General features: G+C 38.2%; 1 protein-coding gene across 14 annotated transcripts in view; it reads right to left on the reverse strand.

Annotated features, from left to right (window-relative positions):
- The window catches only part of TTC23 (tetratricopeptide repeat domain 23), a 110,771-nt gene that overhangs the window by 58,003 nt on the left and 36,613 nt on the right, over positions 1-16,155 (reverse strand). For all 14 annotated transcript variants that reach the window (XR_008621077.2, XR_008621076.2, XM_034939487.3 and 11 more), the window contains one exon: positions 3,850-4,027. Coding sequence is in view for 12 of the 14 variants with exons in the window: in XM_034939487.3 (XP_034795378.1) it covers positions 3,850-4,027 (178 nt within the window). In the remaining 2 variants the exon portion in view is untranslated. The remainder of the gene's footprint in view (positions 1-3,849; positions 4,028-16,155) is intronic.

Here is a 16,155-nt window from a genome sequence, read left to right on the forward strand (position 1 = left end):
GCAGTGAGCCGAGATCGCACCACTGCACTCCAGCCTGGGCGACACAGCGAGACTCTGTCTCAAAAAAAAAAAAAAAAAGTTTGAGAGATATGGGTTAACATAAAAAATTAAAGTAAATTTGAGACTCTATTCTGTAAAATGAGAGTAAAATAATGTAAAAAGCTGGCATGGTTTGTACAAAACTGCTTCATTTAAGAACAAACAAAGAAAAAACTGCTGGTGGCGAGGTACATCAAAAACAATTCTGTGGCAGAATGTTAATATGAATCCATATGAACTTCCTCCTACTAGTTTAATTTCTGGACATTTACCCCTGGAAATAATTCAAGAAACTACAAAAGGTTTTTGTATAAGAATATTTACAGTTATTGATACTAACAAAAGTTGTAGACCCGCCAGTGTGCCTATGCTAAGTAAACGTTGCCACGAGCCACACAGCGACCTAGGCCAGAAACCTGGGGTAAAGCTGGACTCCTCCTCGGGATATGCACAACCCCCAGGTCTGTCATGTCTACTCCACACACATCTCTCAGATCTGTCCATGCTTCTCCATTTTCACCAGCACCACCTGAGTATGGGCTGTCTCACCACCAACCGGAACTGCTGCAGTCATCATCTCTGAGTTATCCCCCTGCTTATCTCACCACCATCCAGTCCATTCTCCATACCACAGAGTGGTCCCTCCAGAATGATAATCTGATGATGCCAATCTCCCTGCCTGAAAACCTTCATCTGCCCTTAGGAGGAGGCTCAAATTCCTTAACATGACTTTCAACACCTACCTAAAAGATACCCACCTACTGCCTTTGCCATTCCCACTGCCCAAGCAGAGGGAGCTTCTTATAGCTTCCTGAATGTGTCAAGCGTTTAACCTTCAGACCTTACCATGTGGTCTGCCCTCTTGCCTAGGCTTGTCTTCCCCCAAAAGCATCTCAGTACCTTTTGTAACTGCCAACTACACTTACTGTTTTTGCTCCCTCATATCTCACCTGCTATATAATCTGGTTTCTGTTCTTTTTTTTTTTTTTTTTGAGACGGAGTCACGCTCCAACGCCCAGGCTGGAGTGCAGTGGCGTGATCTCGGCTCACTGCAAGCTCTGCCTCCCAGGCTCACGCCATTCTCCTGCCTCAGCCTCCCGAGTAGCTGGGACTACAGGCGCCCGCCACCATGCCCGGCTAATTTTTTGTATTTTTAGTAGAGATGGGGTTTCACTATGTTAGCCAGGATGGTCTTGATCTCCTGACCTTGTGATCCACCCTCCTTGGCCTCCCAAAGTGCTGGGATTACAGGTGTGAGCCACCGCGCCCGGCCTGGTTTCTGTTCTTATCATCACCCCAGTATTCACCTCAACAAAGTCATCAATGAAAGAAAAAGAAAAGAAAAATAACATAAAAGGAAAGGAAAGAGAAAATTTAAAACATCCATATTTAGCACTATGTATCAGGCACTGTGCTAAGCTCTTTACAAACTTATTTATCCTCTCTAGAATTCTATGTCCTCCAAAACAGTGAAAGGTATCAAAAAAGGGAGGGAGGCCAGGCGCAGTAGCTCACGTCTGTAATCCCAGCACTTTGGGAGTCCAAGGTGGGCAGATCACTTGAGGTCAGGAGTTCGAGACCAGCCTGGCCAACATAGTAAAACATCATCTCTACTAAAAATACAAACATTAGCCAGGCATGGTGGCGGGCGCCTGTAATCCCAGCTACTCGGGAGGCTGAGGCAAGAGAATTGCTTGAACCCAGGAGGTGGAGGTTGTAGTGAGCCCAGATCATGCCACTGCACTCCAGCCTGGGCAACAGAGCAAGACTCCGCTCAAACAAAAAAAGAAAAAAGAAAAAAGAAAAAAGAAAGGGACAGAGGACACCACTTTCATTTTTCCTTTTCCTCTTGTTTTCCTGGCAGTCTTTCTCTGTTTCATTTGCTAGGTAATCCTTCTTTACTTCGGCCATGAATACTGAAATTCCTCAAGAATCTGTCATCAGTTCTTTTCTCTCTCCGTCATCTCTCCCTAGGTGATCTCATCCTCTCCCAGGGCAATCACTATGTGTAAGTGGATAACTTTCTGACCTATATTTTGAGCACCAGCCCCAATTATCTAACTGCCTATTGTCATTTCCACTTGTACGCCTCACAGGCATCTCAGGCTCATCACCTAAAACACAGCTTGCCATCTCTCCATCACCCAGTCACACACCAGTTCCCTGGTAGAAATGGCACAAATATCTACTCAGCAGTCCAGGCCAGAAACCTGGGAGTCATCTATAACTCTTCCCTTCCTTCTTTCCCCCACATCCAATCAATCTCCATGTCCTATCAATTCTGCCTCCTAAATCTTTCCTATATCCATCTACTTCTCTTCATCCCCACTATCTTCATCCTAGTTCAAGCTACCATCATTCTCAGCTTTGGCTACCTCAATAGCTTCCTAAGTGGTCTAGTTCTATGGTTGGCACAACCTCCCCAATCCATTCTCTACAAATCAGCCAGAACAATCTTTCTTAAGTACTGGTTTTGAATGTGAGCATGCCATTTATTGAGTATGTACTCCTGGGCATATCACTCAACCTCTCTAATTCTTGGCTTCCTTATCTACAAATGGGAAATAATCATGTGTCACAGGGTGGTAATAATGATTAAAAGAGACAATCCAGATAAAGTGAGAAAAAGGGGCACTCTAACAAACTGTGAGTAGGAGTATAAATTGTCAGACAAATTAAAATAAGAAATATTAATGAAGTACTCTCAGGACCTTGTCACTGTATCTCATTTCAAATAACAAGAATGGATTGGTCTGTATCTTACAACTTTTACAGGAAAAAATTATCAGAAAAACTTTTTAAAAAGTGCCTTTGGCATGATACAATATAAAGACATAAAACTCACTATTATGGTTAATTTTACATGTGAACTTAGCTAGGCTATGGGGCCACGTTGTTTGGTCAAACTCTAGTCTAGGTGTTGCAGTGAATACACAGTATTTTGCAGATGTGATTAATATTCACAATCAATTGATTTTAAAGGAGATGACCCTGGATAATATCGGTGGCCCTCATCAAATCAGTTGAAGACCTAGAGTGAAAAACTGAGGTTTCTAGAAGAAATTCTGCTTCAAGACTGCAACATAGAAATCCTGTCTGAGGTTCCCCTGTGGATTCCAGACTTAACAGCCCCTTAATTGCATGGGTCAGTTCCTTAAGAGAGGCCGGACCTGGTGGCTCATGCCTGTAATCCCAGCACTTTGGGAGGCTGAGGCAGGAGGATCACGTGAACCCAGGAGTTTGAAACCAGCCTGGGCAACATGATGAAACCCTGTCTCTCCAAAAAAAAAAAAAATCTAAAACAAAAAAACCAAACTCTGTGTGTGTGTGTGTGTGTGTGTGTGTGTGTGTGTGTGTGTGTGTGTGTGTGTACATATCCTATTGGTTCTGTTTCTCTGGAGAACCCTGATGGACACAACACACTCACTGAGGAATCTTATAAAGTAGACTAGCAGCTAACAGACATAACTCTAGGTGGCTTCAGGTGAAGACTTTAGAATGTAGAAAAAAAGAGTCCTTATCAGTTGGGTAACATACGTTCTAAATAGATATTAAAGGATAAAGAAACCACCTTTAGAGCATCTCAGGCTGTTTGTGGTTTGTGCAACTACTAACAGGGGACAAGTACCAGCACTTGCCCACGTGGCCACCTGATAAGAACACCTTTGTTGAGCATCTACTCTAGGCCAAGTGTTGTCCTTATCTAGAGCAAATGACAAAGCCAGGCATTTTCAGAGCTGCTGTGCCACTTGTGTCTATGAAAAGCATTGGGCCTAGAACAGCTTTGGTAGCCAGGACCTTGTAGCTTACCTGGAGGAAGTGGTTGATGGATACATCGTGGAGTCCCAGGGCTTGCTCTACACCTGCTAATTCTCTCAATATGGGTACACACTCATGACTTGTTTCACCTTTACTGATCCCAACATATTCCAAAGCTGCTTGATAGTGGGACAAAGCTTCTTTTGATTTCTTCTGACCTTGATACACCCTAAAAAAAATCAAAGGAATTATTTTATTTAATAATTAAAATAGAAAATACTGAAAATATAGGTGAGCTGGTAGTTGGGATGTGACTCTTTGATCCCTGGTGTTCAGGTTCGTTTCCTTGCTAACTAAGCATTTCCTCCAAGAGCCAGCAGGGCATGGTGGTTAAGAAGATGGGCTCTGGAATCACCAGGAAGGTTCAAGTCCTGGCTTCACCACTGACTAGATGTACGATCTTCCAGTCACTCAGTTTCCTCATTTGTGAGTTAAGGATAACAGTGCCCACACTTCATTGGGTTATTAAGAAGAATAAATTAATTGATATTCATAAAACACCTAGAATAACCTCTAATACATAGTAAATGCTATATGGGTAGGTATTGGTTTAAAAACTGTTAAATACTTTACAAAACAATGACAGCAACCATCAAGGATAGGATGCTGAGATGCTAATAACTGATCTGTTGAGAAATTTTAGAAATTTCCCAGTATTGGGGAGGATGTGAAGCACTCTCATTAACTGTTGAGGATAATATAGTTTGGGCATAAACTTTTATATATCAAATCATACACATATATGTACACACACACACACATACACACATACAATTTTGCGAATTCCAATTCTAGGAATTTATCTTGAAGTGATACTCTGGCAGGGCAAGAAGATATATATAGAACATTTACCTTAGCATTCTCTATAATGGTGGAAAAGTCCAAAGCACTTAAAATGCACCAACAGGAGACTGTGCAAGCAGGTTACGGTAAGTACATCTATACTGTGGAATGCCACGTAGCCATGAAAATTAGTGCTGATCCGTATTTATTGACACAGAAGTTTACCCATTCTATATACTTCAGTGAAAAGGCAGGCTACAAAATATTCTGTATATCATCTCAGGCATGTGAAAACTTTATATCTAATCTGCATGTACACATATGCACAGAAAGATGGCAAAAGCCATTGCTATGTTAGCAATACTTATCTCTAAGCTGTTAGACTGTAATTTTACATTTCTTGTTTGTGCTTTTCTAAATTTCCCAAACTTCTATGAAAATGTGTTACTTTTATATCATAAAAATGCTAATTTAGAAATTATAAGTAAAGGTGGCAGTGCGAAAATATTTCTATACCTTCTTAGAATAAGAATCTCTCATATAAAAAATGTATCCTTACATATTTTTCAGCAAACACAGCACATATTTAAAAATAATCTTCTCCAGCATATTTGTTAAGACTATTAGGAACCTTTTCTTTCATGGAAAAATTTAATGTGCAAAATTTATAATCCCTCCTACGTTGCCCTCCACTCCAGAACTTTTAATACCAAAAGGCCTTGTGATTCCCAAACTGCCCAAGAGAAAGCTAAAAGACTACAAAAAATAGGTATTATTTTCACCTCAACCACTGGGTATTTTTCACAACTATTTTTGCTCTCCAAAGGAATTAACTGATAGAAGTAAAGATACTTTTCGAATCTGTGGTCCAGATGGCCACAGTGGAATAAAATGCTGATTGAACAGTTTATTAATCTGGATACCTTCTATAATTGTGAAGAGGTTTAAAAACTCAGGAAGAGTTCAGGGACTAACGAGGGCTACAGCTTGTAGAAACTCTAATCTGGGAAGGAAAAAGACTAATAGGCGACCCAGTAATACCGGTCTTCCTTTCTGTGGGCTTCCTTTCTGATGCTGAAGGAGCTTAGAATGTCGGGAGTAATCCTTAGTTTTGTAAATATCATACTTTATATTTGAAGAGAAAATCCATTAGAACCTTTGGTGATAGAAAGTCTCAGAAACATATGGTTGGTAAGAAATCATTTAGCCAAAGACTTAGATTCCGTGGTAGACAAAGCTTAAATAACTAAAAATGGGGGTCAGCCAACTATGGTGTGGGGGCCAAATCGGCTGTTTTTGTAAATAAAGTTTTATTGGCACAATGCCATGCCCATTCGTTTACATATCATCCATGGCTGCTTTTGAAATATGACAAGAGTTCATTGGTTGCAACAGAAACCATATGGCCTACAACATCTGAAATACTTATTATCTGGGCTTTTAGGGAAAGAGTTTGCTGACCTCTGGTCTAGAATCTGGAGAAAGTTACATACTTCCAAAATGATTTCAGATTTTTTTCCACCTAATTTAGCCTAGAGAACTCAGACAATGCCAGGGATATTTGAGAGAAGGAAAAAAATATTCATCTTTTTCCTTGTCATGTTCATAAATGATGCAGTGTGCCATTGAAGTAAAGAATGGATCCTTTGTTTCCCAGACTGCCCGTAAAAGTCACAGAAGAGAAATGAAGGAAGTACAAACACCAAGATAATTTCATCTGGGCAACTGCTTTTAAAGAAAGCAGTATTTAAAGTTTAGTAATCAAGCTCATAAATGAGCAAAAAAGAAAACAATAACAAGGCATGCATTCATTGATATATAAAAAATTCCTTCTTTCCTGAGATAAGCCACTAAAGAAAAGTGTTTGGGGGTTTGTTAATAGGTGAAGACCACGGAAAACTTGTAGCCACCTACTAGCTATCTCAGCCAAAAGCACAGCATATCATCCCAAGTTAACACCAGGTCACCTTTTCAGGTCTCAAAAGTCATCCTTCAAATAATACCTGACTCCCAGAGAAAATGTTATGGAAAATAACAGAAAATGAGAGGCAGGAGAATCAGTTGTAAGTAAGCAGCAGTAGAAAACCCAAACTGTAGTCCAAGCAGCCTTGTTGACAAAGCTTCGACAAGAACAAAATGTCTCGAACCTTGGTTCCGTCATCTGGACACACTGGTGGTTGTGAGAATTGAATAAGATGTCTGTGAAAGTGCTTTGCAGACAGAAGCACATCACACAGATTAGTATTGTCTACACATAATCGTATCTTTTACTCTTTCTCCTCCCAACCTGCACACCATATGCAACAGCCTCGGTTTGTTCCCATGTTGAAATGGGCTCAATTGTGATCTGAGCTCCACCCCAACACCAACCATATAAGAGTTTGGAAAGTCCAAATAATAGGCAAAATCAGAGAAACTGATTGGAACTATTGTGCAAATGAAGTGGGCATTTTCTTATCCAATTGAACTTTAATAAAACAGAATAATGTATTATAAGAATACATACTCATCACCAAAAGTAAGAATGCATAAATAAAAACAAAAGATATATAAAAGGAGATACCATGTACACCAAAGCTCCAAGTGGATTAGAGGACAAATTTTTTTAAAAAAATTTTAAATTATTATGGATACATAATAATTGTATATATGTATGGGGTACATGTAAAATTTTGATATAAGCACACAAAGTTAATGATTGAATCAGGGTTACAGCATACCCATCACCTCAAGCATTTATCATTTCTTTGTGTTAGGAACATTCCAGTTCCATTCTTTTAGTTATTTAAAAATATACAATAAAATATTGTTAACTATAGTCAACCTATTGTATTACCAAACATTAGGTCTTATTCCCACTATTCACCTGTATTTTTATACCCAATAGTTTTCCCCTCTTCATCTCCCACTCCCTACTCCCCTTCAAAGCCTGTAGTAACCATCATTCTGCTCTCTATCTCCATGAGTTCAATTTTTCTTTTTTTCTTTTTTTTTTTAAATCTTTTTAGCTCCTACATTTGAGTGAAAATGTGATATTTTCTGGGCCTGGCTTATTTCACTTAACATAATGCCCTCCAGTTCCATCCATTTTGCTGCAATTGACAGGATTTCATCCTTTTTTAATGGCTAAGTAATATTCCATTATGTATATCTACCACATTTTCTTTATCCATTCATCCACTGATTGACACTTATGTTGAGTCCTAGGTTGGCCATTGTGAATAGTGCTGCAATAAACATGAGAGTGCAGATATTTCTTTTGATATACTGATTTCCTTTTTGGGGGGTATATACTGAGTAATGAGATGGCTGGATCATATGGTAGTTCTATTATTAGTTTCTGAGGAACTTCCACACTATTCTCCATAGTGGCTGTACTAACTTGCATTCCCACCAACAGTGTATGAGTGTCCCCCTTTCTCCACATCCTCACCAGCATCCATTACTGCCTTTTTGATAGAAGGCATTTTAATCGGGGTGCAATATCTCATTGTAGTTTTGATTTGCATTTCTGTGATCATCAGTGATGTTGAGTATTTTTTCATATACTTGTTCGTCATTTGCATGTCTTCTTTTGAGAAATGTCTATTCAGATCTTTTGCTCGTTTTAAAATCAGTTTGTCTTTTTCTATTCAGTTGTTTGAACTCCTTATTTATTCTGGTTATTAATCCCTCGACAGATGGGTAGTTTGCAAATATTTTCACACATTCTGTGGATTGTTTCTTCACTTTGTTAATTGCTTCCTTTGCTGTGCAGAAGGCCTTTTAGCTTGATGTGATCCCATTTGTCCAGTTTTGCTTTGGTTGCCTACGTTTTTGAGGTCTTCCTTAAGAAATCTTTGCCCAGACTGATTTCCTGGAGTGTTTTCTCAGTATTTTCTTCCAGTAGTTTCAGAGTTTCAGTCTTAGATTTAAGGTTGTTTTTTTTTTTTTTTTTAGACAGGTCTTGTTCTGTGGCCCAGGCTGGAGTGCAGTGGTGTGATCATAACTCACTGCAGCCTCAACCTCCTGGGCTCAAGTGATTCTCCCACCTTAGGCCCCAGAGTAGCTGGGACTATAGGTGCACACCACCACACACCTGGCTAATTTTGTTTGTTTGTAAAGATAGAGTTTCACCATGTTGCCCAGACTGGTCTTGAACTCCTGTGCTCAAGCAATCTTCCTGCCTTGGCCTCCCAAAGTGCTGGGACTACAGGCATGTGCCCCACTGCCTGGCCAGATTTAAGTCTTTAATGAATTTTAATTCGATTTTTGCATATAGCGAGAACTAGGGGTCTAGTTTCATTCTTATGAATATGGATATCCAGTTTTCCCAGCACCACTTGTTGAAGACACTATCTTTCTTCCAGTGTATGTTCTTGGCACCTTTGTAAAAAATGAGTTGACTGTAAATGCATGGATTTATTTCTGGGGTTTCTATTCTGTTCCATTGGTCTATGTGTCTATTTTTATGCCAGTATCATGCTGTTTTGGTGACTGCAGATCTGTAGTATAGTATGAAGTCAGGTAATGTGATGCCTCCAGCTTTGGTCTTTTTGGTCAGGATTTCTTTGACTCTTTTGGGACTTTCGTGGTTCCACGTAAACTTTAGGATTTTTTTTTTCTATTTCAATGAAGAATGTAATTGGCATTTTGAGAATGCATTAAATCTGTAGGTTGCTTTGGGTTGTATGCACATTTCAACAATATTGGCACTTCCAATCCATGAACATGAAATCTTTTTGCATGTCCTCTTCATTTTCTGTCATCAATGTTTTATAGTTTTCATTGTAGAGATCTTTCACTTCTTTGGTTAAGTTTATTCTTAACTATTTTATCTTATTTGTTGCTAGGTAATTTTTTTTGTAGCTATTGTAAATGGGATTACTTTCTTGTTTTTTTTTTTTTTTTCCAGATTGTTAGCTGTTGGCATACAGAAATGCTACTGATTTTTGTATGTTGATTTTGTATCCTGCAACTTTACTGAATTTGTTGATCAGTTCTCATAGCTTTTTGGTAGAATCTATAGGTTTTTCTGAATATAAGATCATATCATCTACAAACAAGGATAATTTGAATTCTTCCTTTCTAATTTAGATGTCATTTATTTATTTATTTTTTGCCTAACTTCTTGGGCTAAAGCTTTCTGTACTATGTTGAATAAAAATGGTAAAAGTAGGCAACCCTGTCTTGTCCCAGATCTTAGAGGAAAGGCTTTCAGTTTTTCACTGTTCTGTATGATACTAGTTGTGGGTTTGTCATATATGGCTTTTATTGCATTGTGGTATGTTCCTTTAGTAAGTTAAGTAAGTTCCTTTAAGTCCTTGTTAAGTTTTTATCATGAAGCGATGTTGAATTGTATCAAATGCCTTTTCAGCATCTATTGAAATGATCATATGGTTTTTGTCTTTCATTTTGTTGATGTGAGGTATCATATTTATGGATTTGTGTATGTTGAACCATCCTTGCATCCCTGGGATGAATTCCACTTGATCAAGATGAATGATTTTTTTAATGTGTAGTTGAATTTGGTTTGAGGATTTTGTATCCATATTCATCAGAGATATTGGCCCATAGTTTTCTTTTTTGATATGTCTTTGTCTGGTTTTGGTATTGAGACAACACGGACCTCATAGAATGAGTTTGGATGTACTGCTTCCTCCTCAATTTTCTGAAACAGTTTATGTAGGATTGATATTAGTTCCTCTTAAAATGTGTGGTAGAATTTAGTACTGAAGCCATCAGATCTTGGGCTTTTCTTTGATGGAAGACATTCTATCACTGCTTCTATCTTGTTACTTATTGGTTTATTCAGGTTTCTGATTTCTTCATGGTTCAACTGTAACAGGTTTTATGTGTCTAGGAACTTATCCATTTATTCTAGATTTTTCCAGTTTATTACATATTACATATAGTTGCTCATAATAGTCTCTAATGATCCTTTGAATTTCTGTGGTAGCAGTTGTATTGTCTCCTTTTTTGTCTCTGATTTTACTCATTTGGGTCTTCTCTCTGTTTTTCTTAGTCTAGTAAAGGTTTGTTGATTTCGTTTATCTTTTCAAAAAACAAACTTTTTGTTATATTCATCTTTTGAATTTTTTTAGTCTCAATTTTATTTATTTGTGCTTGGATTTTTATTATTTTTTTATCCGAATTTGAGGTTTAGTTTGCTCTTGATTTTCTAGTTCCTTATGACACATTGTTAGGCTGTTTATTTGAAGGTTTTCTACTTTTTGGAGGTAAGCGTTTATTGCTATAAACTTCCCTCTTAGTACTGCTTTTGCTGTATTATATATGTTTTGGTATGTTTTGTTTCCATTTTCATTTGTTTCAAGAAAATTTTTAATGTCCTTCTTAATTTCTTCATTGCCCCAATGGCTGTTTAGCAGTCCTAAATTTAAAAATAAAAACTTTGATATGTTTGAGAGAAAACATATGGAAAAGTAACCCTGTGTCTTTGAGTAGGGAAGGATTTCTAATATATACACAAATAAGAACAGAAAAGATGGTAAAATTGATCATATTAAAAATAAAAACTCTTGTGCATCAAAAATCAAGGCAAACTACACATCTGAAGTACATACAATATATGTAAACAGCAAATAACTTGTTTCCAGAAATATGAAGACTATCTACCAATTTTTAAGAAAAATGCAAATAGCTCAATAGCAAATAAGCAAAACATGTGAATAGATAATTCACAGAACAAGAATTCCAAATGTCTAGCAAACATATAAAAAGATATTTAACTTCCCTATCAGAAAAATTCAATTAAAGAAACCATAAGGGCCGGGTGCGGTAGCTCATGCCTGTAATCCCAGCACTTTGGGGAGGCCGAGGCAGGTGGATCACTTGAGGTCAGGAGTTCAAGACCAGCCTGGCCATGGTGAAACCCCGTCTCTACTAAAAATACAAAAATTAGCTGGGCCTGGTGGCATGTGCCTGTAATCCCAACTACTCAGGAGGGTGAAGCATGAGAATCGCTTGAACCCGGGAGGTGGAGGATGCAGTGAGCTGAGATCATGCCACTGCACTCCACCCTGGGTGACAGAGGGAGACTCTGTCTCAAATTAAATAAATAGATAAATAAACCATAAGATATAATTTTGCATCCATATAATTGAGAACTATAAGAAGCCTGAGGACGCTGAATAACAAGAATTTACACACCCTGCTGGTGGGAGCATAAATTGTTAGAAAGCGTTTGGTAAATCCAGTAAAATTGAAGATGCAGATGCTTGTCAAGTAGACAATTCCACTCCTGGGAATATACCTCAGAGATAATCCTGCATATGTGCCCAAAGAGACTTATATAAGAATGATCATGAAAGTAGTGTTTACAGTAGTAAAAAATTGGAAACAATTCACATGTTCACCCTCATCAAAATAGACAATTAAATTAGAGGAAAGTCAGACAATTACACACCATATGGAGGTCTAAAATGAAAAGACTAGAGCTGGATTATATCCATTGGTAGAGATATATCTCAAAAATACAGATGTAATGGGAAAAAAGGAAGTTACAGAAGGAAACATACATATAAAGTTTTAAAATATGACAAATTATATATATATATACACACATACATATGTGCTATACATATACACAGTAAAGGTACAAAAACATTCAGAGGAATGAAAAACACTAAATTTCAGCATAATAATTGCCTATAATGTATGGGAATAAAATGGTATTGGGAAGAATGCATAACAAGCTTCTATTTATCAGAAATAGATTTTGTAAGCTTAGTAGTGTGTATACTATTTTTTACACTACAGAATTTACATAACAATACTACATATATATGTGTCTAAAATATTTTATTAAAAAGATGAATACAACACGCAATTGCACAAAGAATGAAGCACATCCTACCCCTCACCTCCTCAGGTTGCTGTTGCAGGCTATTTCATGGTCCTGGCACTAACACAGCCAGAAATGGAGGCTATCAACCTAATGCAACCCACAATGAGCCTTCTGAAGCTCATTGTGAGTACACTATTCACATAAAAGAAAAGGCAAAATAGAAAATAAAATTACTTTAGTTTTATAATATATTTAATAAAAAGGAATTGAGAGTACTACATCAAGAAATAACTAAATTATAGTCTTACATCCATCTACAACTTACTTAAAGCATCAGTCAATTTCGGGTAATCTTGTGTGTTTCCATTTTCTTATGTGTAATGTTTGAGAGCAATATTTTCTCCTTTCCATTTCTGGCTACCTGCCAGGGATGATTTGCGGATTTATTATCTAGTGTATCCACAATGTACTTGGTAGCTTAAGAAATACACTAGACAGATGAAAAGACAGAAAATTTTGAATAACAGAATGTGGCAGTATGTTAATTTGGCAGGTGCACAACTTAAGCCATGGTATATTTTATTGAATGAAAGTTTATACACAGTAATTCTACAGAGCACAAGAGGAGACACTATCTCATTGCAGACAAGTTTCAGATCTCATAGGGATGGAGACTCGTTTTAACAAGCAATAAACCAATGCAATTTCTGGTATTACTAAGGCAACAGAGTTTCCTTTTAAAAACTCTGGAATTTGGCAAGAATATTGAGCACCAGTATAAAGGAAAGGCTTTGTGTGAATATCACTGATCAGAATCTGATAAGAAACCAATCCCAAAAGATAACAAATGGGATTTTCCATAGCCAACATGAGAAAAGAATTACATCTGGGTATCTTTTTATCACCTGATACATACAGGTGAAGGCTTTGCTCTGTTGAATGCATTGTGGGGTTTCCAGTCTACATCAGTGAATGTAATGTGTGCCATGGTCAGGAGCTTGGACACTAGCGTTGAATAAGCAGGGCTCTGCTGGGCCACTTTCCAGCTTTATCGCTTCCTGCCTGTGTGACCCTGGAAGTGACCTCACTTCTCTCAGCTTTAGATGCTACATTTGAACATGGGAATACTAACAGTATCCACACACAGAGAGGACTAAGAATGAAAGGAGATGACATCTGTAAAGCACTTAGCAAAAGCCTGACACAGAAGGTGGTCAATAATTGGTAGCTAGTGTGGTTTTAAAAAAATCATTATTATTATATTTTTGAGAAGGGGTCTCACTCTGTCACCCAGGTTGGAGTCCAGTGGCATGATCTTTGCTCACTGCAACCTCTGCCTCCCAGTCTCAAGCAGTCCTCCTACCTCAGCCTCTGGAATAGCTGGGACTTCAGGTGTGTGCTACCACGCCTGGCTAATTTTTTGTATTTGTAATTATGTATTAGTTGTATTAATTTGAGACAGGGTTTTGCCATGTTGCCCAAGCTGTCTCGAACTCCTGGGCTCAAATGGTCCGCCTGCTTTGGCCTCCCAAAGTTCTGGGATTACAGGTGTAAGTCACTGTGCCCTGCCTATTATTTGATATATATTATTATATGTTGTGTTATTTATTTAGAGATATATGATTATATATTTATGTTACGTATTAATACTAATAACATGTCATTTTAAAACATGATTCTATTATTTAAATCATTATTCTCATATATTTAGGAAAAGGTACATTATAAGGGTATAATGTCAGAAAAGGAAAGACAGAAATGCAGTGCTCTAAAACATTAAAGCTTTAGGAGATTCAAGAAATAGAAAGCAGATAAAGTATATGAGAGTAACCTGTGCCATGTGGTTTTTCTTTGGCTTCCCCACATTGAAAATAATAATAATAAAAACAAAAATGAGACTTGTGTAAGTTAAGAGCATATCTTCAACCACAGAAATATAGGATTAGGAAGAGTCTCAGAGAAAAAAAGCAATCTCCTTCTTTGTTAAGTAAGCAAAAAGTATTCTAGGCACATAGTGTCCCACAGGAGCAGCTGACAGGAGGAACATGTCTGCTGGAGAAGAGCAGGACGTTCCCAGGGAGCAGGCAAGGGAGAAGCAGGACTTGGAACATGTGAGCATTTGTTAAAGCCTTTATGTCCAAAAGAGAAAAGCAGAGAAAATGCAACTTAGACATCAAGGAACCTCAGGTGATGGTAAGAACTAAAAATTTTTTTAAATGCTGAGTCCAGAAAGCAAAAGTTAGATGTAGAAATTTCTGACTGGACCAGTTTTGGGAGGACTATGGGATCTATGAGCAAAGGTTATTATTGAAGTATCAAAAATTCCACTGGGAAGCATTTCTGGAGCAGCTTATGGAACTAAGTAGAACCCCATCATCTCAACGAGGTGATGGCAGGTAGATACATATTCTGTTCCCCTTGCCACATCACTTCTCCATTATCTTCTCCTCCTTCCTAGTAAGTATGAGTTAAGGGAGAAATCTTCCCCATCCCCTTTCCTTTTGGAAAACTTGTGTTAGAATAACTTTCCAAATCTCACAACTTCAATGAATCAAGAGAGAGCAAGACAAAGAAACAAAATCAAGCTTAAGGAAATAAGAATATACAGGTTGGGTGCAGTGGCTCATGCCTGGAATCCCAGCACTTTGGGAGGCCAAAGCAGGTGGATCACTTGAGGTCAGGAGTTTGAGACCAGCCTGGTCAACATGGTGAAACACTGTCTCTACTAAAAATACAAAAATTAGCTGGGCGTGGTGGCACACATCTGTAATCCCAGCTACTTGGGAGGCTGAGGCAGGAGGATCGCTTGAACCTGGGAGGTGGAGGTTGCAGTGAGTCAAGATCACGCCACTGCACTCCAGCCTGGGTGACAGAGAGTCTCAAAGACAAAAAACAAAAAACAAAAAAAAGAAGAAGTAAGTATATACAATTGTCTGATTTTAGCTTAGATGATTCATGAGAGCAAAGAAAACAAAATGTAGCCTTCCCAAGGCACAGGGAAAAAATGCAGAAAAAAATTGCACACCAAGGGCAGTCTTGAAGTACAAAACCTTAATATGTGATATAAGTACCTGATTTAAAATCACCTCTGGGATGAAACAGCAGAAAGGAAAATGTTCAATTAGATCATAATGATAATTATAGTTGCCCTTTTCTTTCTTGCTTTCTTGCTTCTGAGGGTCTCCCATGCACCTAGATGCTTTAAAGTAATATCTTTTTAATCTTCACAGCAACCCCTGGAGGTCTTATTATTCTCACTTCAACAGGAGAGGAGAGTGAGGCTCCCAGGAAGCACAAGATCTGCCCAAGTTCTACAGCTGGGAAGTTTGAACAAACACTGATTTGAACCCAGGGCTTCTGACTCCAAAGACTACATTTTTTTGTTTTTAATAGAGATGGGGTCTCACCACGTTGACCAGGCTGGTCTTGAACTCCAGGCCTCAAGCGATCCTCCCATCTCAGCCTCCCAGTGTTGGGATTACAGGCATGAGCCATCATGCCGGCCCAGAGCCTACATTGTTAATGACACCATGGCACACTGCTTAGTAATACTTGGGAGGCGTCTTGTTGATGCTCTGAGGAAATAAAAGTGTTTACTCATTCCTGAGTTAGTTCAGCACAGTCATGCCAGGCAAAGTGTTCGCTGGACATGCTGTGGGAGACTTCAAGGACATGTCAAGCAGTCAGAGAGAGCTGGGGGAAAATCACATGTTCTGGAGCAATAGTCT

The sequence above is a fragment of the Pan paniscus genome, chromosome 16, assembly GCF_029289425.2.
Source record: "Pan paniscus chromosome 16, NHGRI_mPanPan1-v2.0_pri, whole genome shotgun sequence".
Taxonomy (NCBI): Eukaryota; Metazoa; Chordata; class Mammalia; order Primates; family Hominidae; genus Pan; species Pan paniscus.